Source organism: Pseudonaja textilis, chromosome 4, assembly GCF_049901715.1.
Source record: "Pseudonaja textilis isolate UNSWEBS1 chromosome 4, rPseTex1.2, whole genome shotgun sequence".
Lineage (NCBI taxonomy): Eukaryota > Metazoa > Chordata > Lepidosauria > Squamata > Elapidae > Pseudonaja > Pseudonaja textilis.
This window is the reverse complement of record NC_141993.1, coordinates 89,547,330-89,566,806: the sequence shown is the minus strand read 5'-3', so window position 1 is coordinate 89,566,806 and position 19,477 is coordinate 89,547,330. Positions and strand designations below refer to the sequence as shown.

Below are 19,477 nucleotides of genomic sequence, written 5' to 3'. Positions count from 1 at the left end.
CTTAATGTCTGTTATACAGTGTGGATTCCAGGCAGATGAGCTGTATTTGAGAATTGGTCTGGCAAAGGTTTTGTATGCCCTGGTTTGCAGTTCAATGTTACCGGACAAAAAGCTTTGCAAAATTAGGTTAACGACACTTAATGCCCTTTTTGGCAATGCTGTTACAGTGAGCTCTGGGGCTTAGATCTTTTGAGATGAGGACTCCTAGGTTCTTGACAGAGGGAGGGGTCTTCATTCTCCTTCCTTCTCCTTCCAGTTCACTGTCCATCTTTCCTCGAGTTAACTCGGCGTCTGTTTTCTTGCCTTTCCCATATGCCTTTCTCGACATGCGACCGTTTCTTTAAGGACTATTTGACATGGACTAAAGTCACTTTATGACCAGTTCTGGTGGTGGTGGGAACCCAACTATCATTTTAAGTAGGTTGTGTGAACCGGAAATCACTACAGGTAGGTAGTTGTCGATTTATGACAACTGTAACTGAGCCGAACATTTCTGTTGCTCATCGGAGCCGTGGCTAAGTGAGTTTTGCCCCATTTTGCGGCCATTGTGAAATGAACCCACTGCCGTTGTTAAAGTAGTAAGATGGTTGTTAAGTGAATCTGGATTCCCCATTGACTCTGCTTGTCAGATGTTTGCAAAAGGGGATGACATCAGGGCTGGGCTTCAAAAACTTTAGCAATGGGTTTTCTGCCCAGTGGCTGGGTGGGCGTGGCCATGGTGGGCGTGGCCTAGTTGGCCTCCTGCACCATGCTGGAAGGGGCGTGTTTCTGCCCTCCTTGGGCTCCAGAGGCTTTCCTCGAGACTCCGGGAGGACAAAAATGGCCTCCACAGGCTCTGGAGGCTCTCTGAGAGATGAGTTAAGCTGTTCTGCTTTCTTCCTGTTGCTTGTCACCTTCTTGCCAGTTTCTCCCATTAATGGACCAATTGTTTCCTTGACTGTTTCCTTGCTTTTTACATTTTTTTTCTTGTTTTTTTACATGATAAGAGGTTAAGATAGGATATCTCTTACAAAAACTGGAAAGGAGGTATTTGTTGGGTGAGAGGATAGTGAATTCTATATGATCCCTGTGGAAATATAGTAGAATTAATTAGAATTAGAGTAGAGTAGAATAGAATAGAGTAGAATAGAATAAATATTGGAAGAAGAGTAGAATAGAATCGACTAGAATATTGGAATGGAATAGAATTAGAAATAATAGAATACAGAATAGAATGGAATGGAATAGAATATTGGAATGGAATAGAATTAGAAATAATAGAATACAGAATGGAATGGAATGGAGTAGAATATTGGAATGGAATAGACTTAGAAATAATAGAATACAGAATAGAATGGAATGGAATGGAATAGAATCTTGGAATGGAATAGACTTAGAAATAATAGAATACAGAATAGAATGGAATGGAATAGAATCTTGGAATGGAATAGACTTAGAAATAATAGAATACATAATAGAATGGAATGGAATGGAGTAGAATATTGGAATGGAATAGAATTAGAAATAATAGAATACAGAATAGAATGGAATGGAATGAGAATGAGGATATGTGGTTAATTGTCCTAAGTGTGAAATCTGGTCGTAAGCTACATTTTTCAGTGCTGTTGTAACTTTGACCGGTCATTAATCAAATGGGCTAATCTGTATTTATTTGATGTATTTGCAACCTGCCCTTTGATAAAAGGCATAGAGGACCAGAATAATTTGTCTGAAGTGGTGTAAGGTTTCCTGCTTAGGCAGGGGGTTGGACTAGAAGACCTCCAAGGTACCTTCCAACTCTGTTATTCTATTCTATTCTATTCTATTCTATTCTATATTAAAATGCTCTGCCAAGATTGAAATCAAAAGCAGGCTATCCACAAGTCTTAAAAGTTGCTAAGGTTGGATACCCCTGTATTATTTTTTTTAAGACGTGTGGACTTCAACTCCCAGAATTCCTCCCCCCAGTCATGTTAGCTCGGGAATTCTGGGAGTTGAAGTCCATAAGTCTTTAAACTTGCCAAGTTTGCTATACGTGTTAAGCTTTTAAAGCTTTTTTGGCTCTTCTCAGGGCACCACAAACAAAGGCGCCACCGAGAAACCCAGGAGCGCGCATGCGCCTCCGGCGGCGGCGGCGGCATCCCGGCCGACCCAAGCGACGCTTCCACTTCGCTCTCTGCTGGGAAGCCTCGCCGCGACCTGTAGAAGGCCGGCTGCGTGACCCGGAAGGAGAAGCCAAACCGGAAGTGGGGAAGCTGAAGCCGATGCCGAGGCCAGTGCGGAGTTTGGGCAGGTGAGTTAGAGGGGGGCTCCCTTTGCCCCATTGGGGCTCGGACTTGGATGGGGGAAAAGGACGGGATTCTCCTTCCATTCTCCTCCCCTCTTTGTATTCTCCCCTCGGGGAGGGCTGCCTAGCCCCACTCCCCTTTCCCCATAGGGAAGCCCTGCCAGGCTGCCAGGCTAGGCTATATATGGGGTGGTTGGGTGGGCGAGAGACCCCCTCATAGGCTTCCTTGCAACCCTCTGATGAATGATTGCCCCCCCTCCGGCCTCCTTCCTTCCAAATTTCCCCCCCTCTTCAACTGTCCCCTCTTGGGACCATTCAAACAAGGGGACATGGATGTGGCAGCTTCCCTATTAAAATGCATTGGGCAAAATTGGGGAGGGGGCGGTGGGGAGGGTGGCACAGGCTTCCCAGGGAAACACAGCCAAGCCACCATCCAGGGGCAGCTCAGGTGTTCATGTGGCCTTCCCTGCCTGTCTGGAGTAAAATAATGTCCTTAAACAAGGTAGAAAGTACAAGTAACTTTTGTTAGAGATACAAATTGGCCAACAAGCAGATAACAGATAGAGTTGGAAGGGACCTTGTAGGTCATCTAGTCCAGTGGTCCCCAACCTTTTTTGCGCCACGGCCCGGTACCGGCATCGCAAAATGATCCGTGGCCCGGTACCGGCATCAACACGCATGACAAGGCAAGGTGAGCCGAGCGACCGGCCAGCCAGCCGTCCTCCGCTTCTCCCCGCCACCTTCAACTCCTCCTTTGTACCTTTGTCGATGGGCTTCGCTTCGGGACGGCTTCGGGACGGTCGCTCGGCTCGCCTTGCCTTGGGTGCTGAAAGAATCCTCGTGCCTTAGTTTCGTTCGAAGCCGCCCCCCCTTCGATGAAACTAAGGCGCGAGGATTCCTTCAGCACCCAAACGCCGCTTTCCAACCGGAAAAGCTCACCTGGAAGCACTTTCTTGTCAAACAAGATGGCGGCGCCCAGCAAACCGGTGGCCCGGTAGGAAATGTTCCATGGACCGGTACCGGTCCGCGGCCCGGTGGTTGGGGACCCCTGATCTAGTCCAACCCACCGTCCAAGCGGGAGACCCTACACCATTTCTGACCGATGGGAGTCCAATCTCTTCTTGAAAGCCTTCAAGGATGAAGCTCCCACAACTTCAAAGGCAACTTCTGTTCCACTGAATATAGAATAACAGAGTTGGAAGGGAGCTTGGAGGTCATCTAGTCCAACCCACCATCCAAGTGGGAGGCCCTACACCATTTCTTACACATGGCAGTCTCTTCTTGAAAGCTTCCAGGGATGAAGCTCCCACAACTTCTGGAGGCAACTTCTGTTCCATTGGTTGAATGTTCTCCCTGTCAGGAAAGATTCTCCTTATTTCCAGGTTGAATCTCTCCTTGTTCAGTTTCCATCCATTATTCCTTGTCTGACACTATGCAGTAGAATAACAGGATGGCAAAATAACAGAATTGGAAGGGACCTTGGAGGATTTCTAGTCAACACCCCCCACCCCCCGCTCAAGCAGGAAACTTAATTTCATTTCAGCGAAGTAGTGGGAGTTCAACAGAGCTCCTGCCCTGGGATAGAAGCTGTTTTTCAGCCTATTTGTCCTTGTTTTTATTATTATCCTGTACCGTCTGCCAGATGGTAGTAGTTCAAAAAAAGGGGTCCCAGGACGAGATGGATCTCTGAGGATATTTTGGACTTTCTTAAGGCAGCGGGAGCTCTAAAGCTCTTCCAAAGAGGGGAGAGGGCAACCCATGATCCTCTGGGCAATGACGTTCACCCTCTGGGGTGCTGTCCTATCTTCCCCTGTGCAATTGGCAAACCAGACAGAGGTGCAGTAAATTAAGATACTCTCTATGGTACAGCGGTAGAAAGAGAGGAAAGACAGCCCCAGAAAGGGCTGAGAACACACCTTTGATGTATTGGCTTGCATCCTGCTTTTATTATTATTACAAATAATTCAAGGTGGCAAATATATCTAATACTCCATTCTCCTTTTTTTTTTTTTTTGCCCACAACAACAGCAAACCTGAGAGGTGGGTTGAGCTAAGAGAGAGGGACTGGCCCAAAGTCACTTAGCTGGCTTTCATGACTAAGGCGAGACTAGAACTCATCCTCTCCTGGTATTTGGCCCAAAGTCACCAGATGACTTTTGTGCCTAAGGCGGGACTAGAACTCTCTGTATCCTGGTGATTGGCCCAAAGTCACCGATGTGGCTTTCAGGGCTAAGGCGGAACTAGAACTCTCCATCTCCTTGTGGTTGGCCCAGAGCCACCCAGTTGGCTTTTGTGCCTAAGGCAGAACTAGAACTCCCCGTCTCCTGGTGATTGTCCCAAAGTCACCGATGTGGCTTTCAGGGCTAAGGCGGAACTAGAACTCCCCGTCTCCTGGTGATTGTCCCAAAGTCATCCATCTGGTTTTCAGGGCTAAGGTAGAACTAGAACTCCCTGTCTCCTGGTGATTGGCCCAAAGTCACTTAGCTGGCTTTAATGGCTAAACTGGGATTAGAACTCACTGTTGCCTGCTTTCTAATCTGATGCCTTCACGAATAGACCAAATTGGCTCTTCTTGCCAAGGAAATTGTGTGTACCTCTTTGGGCCCAGGGAGATGACTGAGTCCTATGGAGATTCAAATGCTGCATTGTGTAGAAAAATGTGTGTATCGTCCCATTCGAAAGACAAAGCAATATACATGATAAAATAACCACAAGTAAGCAGATTAAACCAAAACTCCCTAACTCAAATCAATAGCGTTGTATTCACTTCCAAACATAATGACATTTTTACAATTTCCAACCAAAGTGGCAATCGAGCCGCCAGCATAGCATAAATTCTCACCCAGGCAAGACAATTTTTATTGCTGGAAGAATATTGACATTGATATAGACTATAAAGTTTCTCTTTCCGGGGTGGTCAAACAAGCTGAAATATGTATTGGAGCTGATGGCCTCAATGGGAACAGGCGGCTGCGTTGCGTTTGGCTTTGTAGATAAGTGACAGCATTATATTTGGACTTGAAAAATGATTGGCAGCAAATGTCCCAAGTAGAGAGTGCATTGCAGAAGTCTGTGTTTCAAGGGATCAAGACATCGGGCCCTGTTGCTTTCTCATCCCGAAAAGACCACAGCTGGCCCATAGCAGTCAAAATTAGAAATCAACTAATATATATATTTGATTTTACATGTACTAACTGCAGCCAGAATTGTATTTGCACAGCAATGGAAAAGCAAAGAGACCCCGACGGATGAGAGTATAGTTAAAAAAATATTAGAATGTGCAGAAATGGACAGTTTCACGGCTTAAAATTAAGGAAAAGGGAGGAACTGAATATTTCTCGATAGGGGATTTATTTTACCCATGGTTAGATAATCAAAACAGAAGTTAGAAATGTTGGGGTACAAAAAGGATTAATGTTATAAAGGAGATTTGTTAAAGTAGATAAGTAAATTCTTATTATTGAATTAATATCAGTGTGATGAATATTATTGTAAACGCTTTGATTACGATTTCCAAAAAGAATTGCCACCCAGACAACACACTGTTTAAATGAAATGGATTTTTTATATGTTACATAAATAAAATAAAACAAATTAAAAAAAACATAGAAATAAACCCAAATTATATGCACAAATCCACCACTCAGTTTTGGCTGGTGTGCCTGTTGTGATTTTTTTTTTCCTCTCCTCTTTTGGTGACTTGAACCGCAGGTACAGATCCTCCTCGACTTACAACCTTTCTGTCCACTCGTTTTAATGAATTAATGCTCATGAATTAATTTGGGCGTCCGTTGGAACCCTGACATTTTTCGTTTAGTGACTGTTTGAAGTTTTAACAGCATGGAAAAAAGGGACTTATGACCATCACAGCATCCCCAAGAGTCGTGCGGTCAAAACTTAAGGCGTTTGGCGACTGACTTCTATTTACGACCGGTGCACACTTTCGGGGTCATTTCTGAACCCCTCCCATCTGTTTTACGACAATGGGGCAAACTGGATTTGCTTAATGACCCCACGATTCCTTTAACAGCTGCAGTGATTTGCTGAACAACTGTGGCAAAAAGGTTGCAAAATGAGGCACAACTCACTTACAAACTGCCTTGCTTAGCAGCAGAAATTTTGGACTCCATTGTCATAAGTCGAGGACTGCCTGGCAGCAAAAGGATGTCCCACTAAGAGTTTGCAGCCGGGTTGTAATGAGCAAGCAGCAGAGATGAACATCCCCTTGTTTTAGTAATTTTAAAAGCATAACAATACAGGTAGTCCTCGACTTACACCAGTTCATTTAGTGACTGTTCAAAGTTACAATATCCCTCAATGTAAAGTTTTGAGTTTGGATGATTTTTTACACTGACAGAGCAAAATTCATTGAACGAATGTCCCATTTAGCAACATAAATTTTGGGCTCAGTTGTCGTCGTAAGTCGAAGACTATCTGTATTTGTGACGGTCCCAGGGTCCCGGGAGGGGTCGCGTGATCCCCTTTTGCTACCTTCTGACAAGCAAAGCCCATGGGGAAGCCAGACTCACTTAACAACCGGGTGACTAACTTAAGAACCGCACTGATTCACTTAACAATTGTCTAAGGTCGTAAAACAGGGCAAAACTCACATAACTCTATCGCTTAGCCATAGAAATGTTGGGCTCAATTGTAGTCGTAACTTGAGGACTACTTGTATGTTGCCAAGCAAGGGTAACCATAGAGTACGATAGTTACCATGTTTCCCCCAAAATAAGACCCTGTCGTATATATATATATATTTTTGCCACCAAAATAGGCACCAGGTCTTATTTTCGGGGGATGTCATCCACTGACTAACCTCACTTGCACGCGTCGCCTCTGGCCGCCTTTTTGCTGTCAGAGGACTTCAGGAACGTCTTCTGCAGCCAGAAAGCCTTTGCTCAAGGCCTCTGCAGCCAATAACGGAGCTCTGGATCGATCCAGAGCTTTGTTATCAGTTCCAGAGGCCTTCAGGAAAGCCTTGCCAGCTGCAGAAGAAATGGGCTGGAAAGGCAGGAGTTGGGGTGCGCGAGGCCTGGCTACACCTGTCCAAAGGTAAGTAGTAGGGCAGCTCTCATCCCCACCCTAGTTTAATTTTTACCCGTTCACTCTGGAGTGGGCGGATCCTAATTAGGGCTTACGGGTGGGGGGGGGATAGGGCTTATATTGAGAGCACGTGTAAAAATCAAGCCAGGACTTACCTTCTGGGTTGGTTGTATTTTGGGGAGCAAATAATAAGTATAAATAAAAGAAGGCATTTTGTTGACAGTGACGTTGGAAAATAACTTCCCAAGGAACTAGAAAAGTAATTACAAGTGAATTGTCCAACTAGATCCTCCATTTATAGTGCAATATAAAAATGAGGCGTGCTGCAATCTAACACATGAATAACTTACAAGAGTTCATTTGTTCAGACATGACCAAAGGTTGATTTTATGTATGTATGTATGTATATGTGTATGTGTGTGTGTATATATTTTTTCTGAGGTTGAATGAGACTTCATCGAAACGTTGCCTAGATACTTCGAATCTTACGCGGGAGAAAACCCGAATAACCAAAGATCCATATATATATATAATTTGTTTTCTTAAGTTTTCGCGGGTACTTACATGTATGGCATTCAGCTTTGTTCGGGTATTTTCCCACGTCATTGTAGTTGTGCTTTGTAGTTGTGCATTGTAGTTGTGTACAGAAGCCTGATGATGGCAGATGAGATTCTGCCGAAACGTTGCTACAACTTTAAAAGCACAACTACAATGACGTGGGAAAATACCCGAACAAAGCTGAATGCCATATATATATATATATATATATATATATATATATGTGTGTGTGTGTGTGTGTGTGTGTGTGTGTGTGTGTGTGTGTGTATGTGTATATGTTTGTGTGTGTGTATGACAATTTGAATCACGTAGGCCAGAAGTCAGTTGTTTGTTACAGTATGGATAATAAGGCGTTTGTTATCTGATGGCATTAGCATAATATTCCTGAGACTGACTTCAAGCACGTAACAACAAAGAGAAACTCAAACTTCTTCTCTCTCATTATAGAGAGATGAAACTAAAAATATTCACTAGTCATTAAAATAAAAGCCTACAAAGGAAGAAAGCCTCACAGTCTGGACTTGAGTTGTCCTGCCCTCGGCAAGTGGTTGTCAATTTTCCTCTTCTTTTCTCATTAATATGAATACTTTTCCGTGGTTAAGAATAGAATCCCCGCTCATTCTTTTTTCCAACCTGATGTTCTTTACTTCACACGTTTTAAAACTGTCCCAGTCTTTCGATTATTCCTCTCCATTCGTCACTGTATTTTTATTCCATAGCAAAACGAGGAAGTACAGCTAGTCCTTGAGTTACCGCAGTTCACTTAGTGATGGTTTGAAGTTACAGAGGCACTGGAAAAAGTGACTTATGACCAGTTTTTCACACTTAAGACCGTTGCAGGATTCCCATGGTCAGGGGATCAAAATTTGGAGGCTTGGCAACTGATTCGTGTTTATGACGGTTGCAGAGGTCATGTAATCAATCCTCTTTTGAGATCATCTTAAAACGCTTAGAGGGGGCTGTAAAGCACTATAAAACAGTATATAAGTCTAAGTGATATTGATATAGATATTGCTATCTTATCAAGCCAAGTCGATGCAGTGAATAACTGCAGTTATTCAGTTAACAGCTGGGGCATCAGAGTCGTAAAACGGGGAAAAATTCAACTTAATCTTGCTCAGTAACAGAAATGTTGGGCACAATTGCAGTCGTAAGTTGAGGGCCACCTGTAATTGTTTATCTGAAGGATAGAGTCCAGTTCATATACAGGTCATCCTCGACTTAAGAGGTCATTGAGTGACTGTTTAAAGTTACAACGGTGCCGAAAAAAGGGACTTAAGGCCGTTTTTCACACTTACCCCTGTAGACACATGATCACAATTCAGAGGCTTGGCAACTGAGTTCGTATTTACGACGGTTGCAGCATCGCCACCGCAGGGAGAAAAGGGACACAAATGTTTGTCACACTTAATGACCGTTGTAGCATTCCCCCACCCCCAGGGCCAGGTGATCAAAATTCAGGCGGGTGGCATGTATTTATGAGGGCGGCAAATGTGACTCACTTTTATGACCTCCTGACGAGCCAGGACAAACTGGGTGACTAAATTCACAGCTGCCATGGTTTGCTTAACAACCACAGCCAGAAAGGTTGTAAAAGGCAGCAAATCGGTGGTGGGATTCAGCGTTCCAGAAAATCTCCACTCTAACCAATAACTCAGAGACTCCGAGATCTTCTCAAAAGTTCTGTTTTATTTGGATAGTAAACTGGCACAACTGGGGGATCCGGAATCTGAAAGTTCCGGGTTTCCTTGCAATAAGTAAAAAAAACTACAAATCCACCTCCTTCACCCATCATCGCATCACATGCACCAATCACCATCTGTCCCAACTCGAGATATGCCCTCACCCAGGTGCAGATATAACATGACCTTGAATTAGAAAAAGAATGTTACTATGTCCAACCACATACACTCTAAGAAATTCCTCCCCGCTCCCATTTTTCCCAGGCTTAAGAATGTGGCAGTGTGGAAGTGTCTGGTGTCAATATGGCTTCTAAAGCTGACAGTGGGACCCAGCCGGTTCGCACCAGTTCAGGAGAACCGGTTGCTAAACCTCCTGAGCCGTTTGGTGAACTGGTTGTTGGAAAAAATCATTAGGGGAAAGAGAACTGGTTGTTCCACTGGGGCAAACGGTTCACTTTAGCAACATACATTTTGGGCTCAGTTGTGGTGCTATGTCAAGGACCACCTCTACTGTCTCTGGTGTACCTTTATATTTGCTCCTTTTCAGCCAGTAACGTTTGGGGAATATGGAGTCACACGGGTGCGTCCACAGCCCGGCGAGCCACGCTGGGAGAGAAGCGCCTAGCAAGCTGCACAAGAACGCTTACGCCCGCCTCGTGCAGAAGCACCACAGCGGACGCTTCCGTTCCTACCTGAACCACATCGCCCAGAAGCTGCAGCTGGAGGAGAACCTCTTACAGGATGATTTGGACCCCGAGTTGGAGGCGTCTCCAAAACGGGCGCTCGCCAGAGAAGCCCCAGTCAAGAATGGGATGAAACCAGCCACGGCTCCGCCGGCGGGATCCTTGCAATTCCTCCAACCGGACCTCAGGAGCTTCGAGGGCCTGCGAAACAGCAAAAAGGACAGCTTGGTCAACAGGCAGCAACAGCCCCATCCGGGAGATCCTGGTGTCGGGAAGAGGGAGGAGGAAGAGGAGGAGGAGGAGGAGGAGAAAAAAGAGGCAGGTGCAGAAGAAGAGGTCCCTTCTACTCAGCCCGGAGGTCCATTCGGGTTCTTGAAAACCAAGCCCGTCGCGGGCGGGCAGGAGGCATTGTCCAGACTGGTGGTTCCACTGCAGAAGGCCTCCACCTCGAACAAGGAAGAGCTCTGGAGAAGTAAGGGCAGCGGCAGCCCTTCGATGCCCGTGGATGGAACCGGGGTCTTTCCGCCCGCAGGACAACCGAGTGTGGAGCTGCCTTTGGCGAGCGCTGGCTTCTTATTGCCTCGGCAGATGTACGGTGAGTTGATGGTCCCTCCGGTGGCTGCCAAGGTTTGTAGCAAGTTTGAGCAAGAAGCTGTGGGTTTCTTAAGAGCCTCATGGGAGACCCGCTGTGAGTGTGCCTCGTGGTTGCTTGAGAGTTGCTCAGGACTGAGGGCCTTTAGCGACTCTTGGTGGAGATAAGAGGCATCTGATAGAAGAAGAGAATTAACAGAATGACAAGGACAGAGTTGGAAGGGACTTTGGAGGTCTTGTAATCCAACCTCCAACCCTACCCCATTTTAGACAAACAGCTGTCCAATCTCTTCTTAAAAACCTCCAGTGTTGAAGCGCCCACAACTTCTGAAGGCAACGCATCCCTCTGATCAATTGTTCTTATAGTCAGGAAATTTTTCCTTAGTTCTAGGTTGCTTCTCTCCTTGAGAATAAAATAGACTTCTTTTATTGGCCAAGTGTGATTGGACACACAAGAAATTTGTCTTTGGTGCAAATGCTCTCGGTTTACATAAAAGCAAAGATACATTCGTCAAGGGTCTAGAATCATAAGGTATAACACTTAATAATAGCCGTAGGGTACAATAAGAATAGAGCAGGATAGAGTAGGGTAGGGTAGAGTAGAGTAGAATAGAACAGAACAGAACAGAATTCTTTATTGGCCAAGTGTGATTGGAAACACAAGGAATTTGTCTTGGTGCAAATGCTCTCAGTGTACATAAAGAAAAGGTACATTTGTTAAGAATCAAGAATCATAAGGTACAACACTTAATAATAGCCATAGGGTACAATAAGAATAGAGTAGAGTAGAATAAGAATAGAATTAGAATTAGAATTAGAATTAGAATTAGAATTAGAATAGAATAGAATAGAATAGAATAGACTTCTTTTATTGGCCAAGTGTGATTGGACACACAAGGAATTTGTCTTGGTGCAAATGCTCTCAGTGTACATAAAGAAAAGGTACATTTGTTAAGAATCAAGAATCATAAGGTACAACACTTAATAATAGCCATAGGGTACAATAAGAATAGAGTAGAGTAGAATAAGAATAGAATTAGAATTAGAATTAGAATTAGAATTAGAATTAGAATTAGAATAGAATAGAATAGAATAGAATAGACTTCTTTTATTGGCCAAGTGTGATTGGACACACAAGGAATTTGTCTTGGTGCAAATGCTCTCAGTGTACATAAAGAAAAGGTACATTTGTTAAGAATCAAGAATCATAAGGTACAACACTTAATAATAGCCATAGGGTACAATAAGAATAGAGTAGAGTAGAATAAGAATAGAATTAGAATTAGAATTAGAATTAGAATTAGAATAGAATAGAATAGAATAGAATAGAATAGAATAGAATAGAATAGAATAGAATAGAATAGACTTCTTTTATTGGCCAAGTGTGATTGGACACACAAGGAATTTGTCTTGGGGCAAATGTTCTCAGTGTCCATTAAAGAAAAGATACATTCGTCAAGAGTCAGGAATCATCAGGTACAACACTTAATAGTCATAGGGTACAATAAGCAATCAAATCATATGAATCGTAAGGATGCAAGCGACAGAGTTAGAGTCCTACAGTCACAAGTGGGAGGGGATGAGTGATAAGGAGTGATGAGAAGATTAACAGTAATAGTAATGCAGACTTTGTAAATAGTTGAACAGTGTTGAGGGGATTATTTGTTTAGCAGAGGGATGGTGTTTGGGGAAAAACTCCCCGTGTGTCTAGTTGTTCTGGTGTACAGTGCTCTATAGCGTCGTTTTGAGGGTAGGAGTTGAAACAGTTTATGTCCAGGATGTGAGGGGTCTGTAAATATTTTCACAGCCCTCTTTTTGACTTGTGTCCTCGATTGGAGGCAGGTTTGTAGCCATTGTTTTTTCTGCAGTCCTAATTATCCTCTGGAGTCTGTGTCCTGTCCTGTTGGGTTGCAGAACCCAACCAGACAGTTCTAGAGGTGCAGCTGACAGACTCAGTCGTTCCTCTGTAGTTTCTATCTGTTGCTTCTTGTCCCTGTAGTTCAGGTGCTTTGGAGAATAGCTTGACCGCCTCTTCTTTGTGGCAGCCCCTCAAATATTGGAACACTGCTATCCTGTCTCCCCTAATCCTTCTTTTCATTAAACTAGAAGAACTGCAACCGTTCTTCGTATGTGCCCTAATCTGGTGCCCTAATCATCTCGGTTGCTCTTCTCTGTACACTCTCTAGAGCAGAGGTCTCATTCTCGCGGCCCGCGGGCCAATTGCGGCCCGCAGGACGATATCCCGTGGCCCCCACCGTGATATGAAAGTATAATATTAGTTCGGTCCGCAGGGGGAATGGACCTCTGAAGGAAGTCCCCGCCCGCCGTTCCTCGTCGTGGCTGACATTCGGTGCTAGGCTAAGCTACACCGACTTCATGCACACACTACGCTTGTAACAACAGTGTGGCGGATGACAAACAGTCCGGTAGCAGTCGTCTTTTTTTGCGGTCGCCATTCCGGTACTTTCTACCATCAACAAATGCCAAGATCAAATGCAGAGAAAGGCGACTGCTACCGGGCTGTTCGTCATCCGCCGCGCTGTTGTGATAAGTAGAAGCGGAAACGACGTCACGCGTTGAGACGTTCTCCATGCGTCGCTAGCTGGCTAAACGCTTCTATGAAATGACATTTGAGGATATATTTTTTTTAACAACGTTTTTTGTGGAATCCCTTGTGCGGCCCAGCCTCACCCAGCCTCTGCCTCCAGCGGCCCCCAGGTAAATTGAGTTTGAGACCCCTGCTCTGGAGAGTCTCAACTTCTTTCTTATATTGTGGCAACCAAGTTTGTAGCTTAGGGTCAAACTGTGGCGTGAACTTTGGAGATCCCTGAGCTTGATTTGTTTTCCTGGAGACCTTTCCTTAGCTCCTCAGGTAACGTCATCGGTGACAGAAGGGAGTGGGGTTTGTGAAGTGGGTGAGGAAGAGGAGGATAAGGGGGTCCTGGCTGCTCTCTGAGCTTGATGGTTTTCTTTGCAGACGTTTCATTGCCCAACTAGGTAACTTTATCAGTGCTTGAAGGGAGAGGTTGAGGAGTGGGGGGGACTGTGGGTTCCTTGGTGCTATTTGAGCTTGGTGGTTTTCTTGCAGATGTTTCATTGCCCACCTAGGTAACCTCATCAGCGCTCAAAGGGAGGAGGAGGAGGAGGAGGAGGAGGAAATAATTGTGGGGCCCTTTGTGCTATCTGAGCTCGGTTGTTTTCTTGGAGATGTTTCAGTACCCCACTAGGTAACATCATCAGTGCTAGAAGGGAGTGGGGTTTGCTGCCTGTTTGTATATACAAGTAGTCCTTGAGTTATGACGGCCTTTGGAACTGGAAATGGGCAGGTTCCATTATGGATATCAGAGCAGCTGCCTCCATTCACGACTTGCTCCTCCTCTGAGCATGCAGCCGGTTGAAAGGTGTGGAATTTACACACATCTACCTGGGTGTGGGTGGGGCAATCTTAACGTGTTGTGGACTTTCTGTCGGGGAGTCAGTTGATTAACGACAGGTTAATCTGGGGGTGAGATGGATGAGTGTTTAGCTTGCTTTAGTGTGTCTTCAGCGCTTCCCAGATAGCAGTGGAATACAGGGAGTCCTTACAACAGTTCGGATTTAGTGACCGTTCAAAGTTACAACAACTCTGAATAAAAGGGACTCCGGACCAGAGGTGGGATTCAAAAATCCCAACAACTGGTTCTCTGCTCGGTTGCTGCATGGGCGTGGCCTACCGGAACTCCCGCCTTCCCCGGAGTCCTGAGGCTTCCCTCGGGCCTCTGGGAGGACGAAACAGCTTCCCCCAGCCTCCGGAGGGCCTCCAGAAGCCCAAAACAGGCCTGTTTCCGGACTTCAAGAACTTCCGGGAGTTTTTTCCCCCATTCCCAGAGCCTCCGTTCAGACCCTGCGTCACCTTGCGTCCAAAATGGGCCACTTGGAGATTCTGCGGAGGAGCAGAGCGGGGTGTGCGGGACCAGCTGGTGAGTTCAACTACGGGTTCAGCGAACCAGATGTAAATTTAACATCTGGTACCCCTGAACTGGCCCAAACTGGCTGAATCCCAACCCTGCTTATGACCAGTTTTCACACTTAACAACCGTTGTAGCATCTCCATGGTCGTGGGATCACAATTTAAATGCTTGGCAATTGACAAATATTTATGATGGTTGCCAAGTCCCAGGGTGACGTGATTCCCCAAGTCGATGGGGGGAAGCTGGATTCACTTAACGACAGTTGGACTCATTTAAGAACTACAGTGATTCACTTAACGACGGGGGCAAGAAAGGTCATAGAACAGGGCAAACTCACCAAACATTTCGCTTAGCAACAGAAATGTTGGGTGGTTGTAAGTTGAGGACTGCCTATAGGAGGATAGAATCTTCATTGGCCCATGTGATTGGGCGCGCATGGAATTTGTCCCCAGTGCAGAAGCTGTCCGTGTACGTGCAAAGCAACAGTAATCATCATCAACATCATGATGATACCAGTAAAAGGGAGTAGTAGGGAAGATGAGAAGGATAATAGTAATACAGTCCTACTACTTGGGTAAATACACGTAGGCGTTAGATGGTGTTGTGAGAGTCAGGTGTTCAGCAGAGTGATGGCACGAGGGAAAAAAAACTATCCCCATGTCTGGTTATATATATATATATATAGATATATAGATAGATAGATAGATATTGCCACCCAAAAAGGCACCAGGTCTTATTTTCGGGTGACGTCACCCACCGACTAACCTCACTTGCGCGCGTGTTGCTCCCCGCCTCCGTTTCGCTGTCTGAGGCCTTCAGGAACGACTACTTCTGCGGCCGGCAAATCTTTCCTGAAGACCTCAGCAGACGATAACAGAGCTTTGGACCGATCATGTGCCAGCGCCCAGAACGCAATGCGCATGCCCCCACCACGCTCCTTGCTCATGCACGCACGTCTCCCGTGCCTCCCTTGCGTGCGCATGTGGGCCGGATACCTGACAATCAGCTGTCGGGTGGCACACATGCATGCGCAGTAGGGCTCTTTCGGGCGACCTCTCATGTGCTGGCAGAAATGGCTCTGCATGCTACTTCTGGCACATGTGCCATAGGTTGACTATCACGTCCTAGTTGATTTTTACACGTGTGCCCAATATAAACCCTACCCCCAAAATAAGCCCCAATTAAGACCCTGCCCATTCGAGTGCATGGGTAAAAATTAAGCTAGGGTGGGGATGAAGGGGGGTGAAGCTGCCCTACTACTTACCTTTGGACAGTTGTAGTCAGCCCTTGCACAACCCAACACCTGCCTTGCCGGCCTATTTCTTCTGTAGCCGGCAAGGTGGGCAAGGCTTTCCTGAAGGCCTCTGTAGCTCATAAGAAAGCTCTGGATCGATCCAGAACTCTCTTACCGGCTGAAGAGGCCTTCAGGAAAGCCTTGCCAGCCACAGAAGTAGTAGTTCCTGAAGGCCTCTGACAGCGAAAAGGAGACCGGGAGTGATGCGCACAAGTGAGGTTAGTCGGTAGATGACATCCCCCGAAAATAAGATCTGGTGCCTTTTTTTGGTAGCAAAAAAAATATAAGACAGGGTCTTATTTTTGGGGAAACTATCTATCATCTATCTATCTATCTATCTATCTATCTATCTATCTATCTATCTATCCATCCATCCATCCATCCATCCATCCATCCAGATCTTGGCGTGTTCGGGTCTTTTCCCTTGTAAGATTGAGAGTATCTTGGCGACGTTTCAACAAGGTCTCACTCACCATCTTCAGGCTGGTGCTTTCGGCTTCGTGATCGGAGCTGCCGTCTCTCTATAAGTACTGGTGGGGATATGTGGTGTGCTGGCTCTGTTGTAAGCGGGCTGGTTGGCTGTGTTGTTATTTCTTGATTGGTTGATGGACTTGATGTTTGCAGATTGGTTGGCTTTTTCGTAAGAACCTGCGCGGCTGAGGTACTGGCTGTGTGTCTATCAGCCTCCTGTGTTGTAACGACCTGGGTAATGGGCTGCGTGACGATCTTCTGAGTTCTATTGTTGTGACTTCCTGGATCTTGTGCTGTAATCTCCTGGGTGGTTGGCTGTGTTGTAACATCCTGAGGTTTTGTGATGTAACTATCTAGCTATCTTTCCCCCTTGCAGTCTATTCTAAAGCATCTTTGGATCTTTTTGTAGCCCAGCGGACCTTCCCTTCCACCAAGAGAGAAGGGAGGGGGGAATGGTTTACGGTGTCCTTGCTACACGCAGGGGGTGACAGATGTGTGGCAGCTGGATCAACAAGGATGGAGGCATCTCTTCTAATAAAGGAAGCCCACCAAGGTTGGAGGCAGGGGGAGGAGGTGGTTTAGGGGTCACCAGCGGGGTGGAGCCAGGTCACGGAGAGTCTTGCAGAGCCGCCGGTGTGCCTCCATCTTTCCTTGCCAATACAGAGGTTGCAGCCCTGCCAGAGGCTGAGAGATGCTTGGATAAACCTTTAGCACACACCCCCTCCGCTACTAAATGTCTTTCGGGGCCAAATCGCTCTCCGGCTGCCAAAACATGGTTTTAAGCACTCACAAAAGCACCTTCTCCAAGTAGCTGGGATCAGCTACCTCTCTGCTGTTTTTGCAAGAGATCAGGACATTAGATCCCTCCCATTATTTAGATAAAACAGACACATTGGACGTGTTTACCTGATGTGATTCACCCTGGGGGATCATGTTATAATCCGTGCTTGTTATTCGGTGTGGTTTGTGCAGCTTGCCTGTGGTTTCATTTCGTTTCTTTTCCTTTCCTACCATTCCCCGGTGCGTCAACGGTAATTAAAACACCGTTTGGGATTTGGACGCGATCACTTTCCTCTTCTTGAGAAAACCCCTCTACCCTTTCCCCAGTGAAGCAAGCCTTAAACCTGGTTTACAAACCTGCTTTTCTTGAACAGGCTACGAATCAAAGTTTAGACCATCCAGTGAACCTGAGTGGATTCAAACAGGCAGAATTGATTTGAGGTAAACCTGGGAGCTCTTGCTTGTGAAGTTGGCACATTCTGACATCGAGCTATATAGGTAGTCCTTGACGTACAACCATTCATTTAGTGGCTGGAGTTACCATGACACCGGAAGCCATGACCTATGACCACTTATGATGGTTGCAACATCCCTATCATCATGTGATAAGCAGCATCCATGGGGAAGCCGGATTCGCTTAACAACGGGTGACTAACTTATCAACAGCAATGACTCACTTAACCACTGTGGCAAGAAAGGTCATAAAACGGGACCAAGCTCACTTCACAAATTTCTCTTCTATCAACCTAAACTTTGGGCTTAATTGTGGTCGTAAGTTGAGGACTACCTGTTCAATCCAGAGACGATTTCCAGAAGCTTTGACGAAGAGACTGGACTGCCTTCTGTCAGAAATGGTGTAGGATGTCCTACTTGGGCAGGGGGTTGGACTAGATGACCTACAAGGTCCCTCCCAACACTGTTGTTCTAATCAGTGGAACGATTTGCCCCCCAGAGGTTGTGGGAGTTTCATCCCTGGAAGCTTTGAAGAAGAGACCGGACTGCCTTCTGTCAGAAATGGTGTAGGGTGTCCTACTTGGGCAGGGGGTTGGACTAGATGACCTACAAGGTCCCTTCCAACACTGTTGTTCTAATCAGCGGAATGACTTGCCCCCCAGAGGTTGTGGGAGTTTCATCACTGGAAGCTTTGAAGGAGAGACTGGACTGCCTTCTGTCAGAAATGGTGTAGGGGGTCCTACTTGGGCAGGGGGTTGGACTAGATGACCTACAAGGTCCCTTCCAACACTGTTGTTCTAATCAGTGGAACGACTTGCCCCCCAGAGGTTGTGGGAGTTTCATCCCTGGAAGCTTTGAAGAAGAGACTGGACTGCCTTCTGTCAGAAATGGTGTAGGGTGTCCTACTTGGGCAGGGGGTTGGACTAGATGACCTACAAGGTCCCTTCCAGCTCTGTTATTCTGATTTTTCCAGGGTGGTCGGCTACTGTTCCACGTTCCTTAGGCTTCTTGATGATATTAGCAGCTGCAATTCCAGCAACAGGGAGCTGTTTGCAGCTGATTTTTTGGCTTTGGCCTTTGCCACAGTTGGCTCTTAACCTTCTTCCTTATCTTCTTGGGCGATTTCTCTGTTGCTTCCTCTTGTCCACACTTACGGTGGCCCAGAAAACAACACAATAGGCCGTGGGACCGATTAAGAGATTGAAGACACCTGGGACGCGGATAAAATCATCCGCTTGAGAGATCCCTCAAATCCAATACGGCCTTTCCATTTGGAAGGAGAACTAATAACTACGTCCGTGCCGTTTTCATTTCTTTTGCCATTTATGAGAGTAGGTTACCTCATATATCAAAAGCGAATCGTCTGTTCTCCGGGCTATGTGGCAGCAGCGTTTCCTTGGCCTTTTAAAATATGTGGACTTCCAACTCCCCAAAATTCCCCGGGGAGCATATTGAATAGAATAGAATAACCAGAATAGAATAGAATCAGTGGTGGGATTCAAACTTTTTTTTTACTACCGGTTCTGTGGGCGTGGCTTGGTGGGCGTGGCAGGGGAAGGATACGGTAAAATCTCCAGTCAGAGGCGGGATTTGCCGGTTCTCTGAACTACTCAAAATTTCCGCTACCGGTTCTCCAGAACGGGTCAGAACCGGCTGAAGACCACCTCTAAATAGAATAGAGTAGAATAGGACTAGAACAGAAT

General features: G+C 45.9%; 1 protein-coding gene across 3 annotated transcripts in view; it reads left to right on the top strand.

Moving 5' to 3' along the window:
- The first annotated feature begins 2,135 nt into the window (after positions 1 to 2,135).
- Positions 2,136 to 19,477, top strand: part of DIS3L2 (DIS3 like 3'-5' exoribonuclease 2) — a 202,045-nt gene continuing 184,703 nt past the window's right edge. Inside the window, exons 1-2 of one of the 3 annotated variants that reach the window (XM_087933659.1) lie at positions 2,136 to 2,272; positions 10,100 to 10,830. In XM_087933659.1, the coding sequence (XP_087789785.1) occupies positions 10,119 to 10,830 (712 nt within the window). In that variant the 5' untranslated portion in view covers positions 2,136 to 2,272; positions 10,100 to 10,118. Of the gene's footprint in view, positions 2,273 to 7,167; positions 7,322 to 10,099; positions 10,831 to 19,477 lie in introns of those variants that run through there. The other 2 variants (XM_087933657.1, XM_087933658.1) reach the window with 2 other exon arrangements.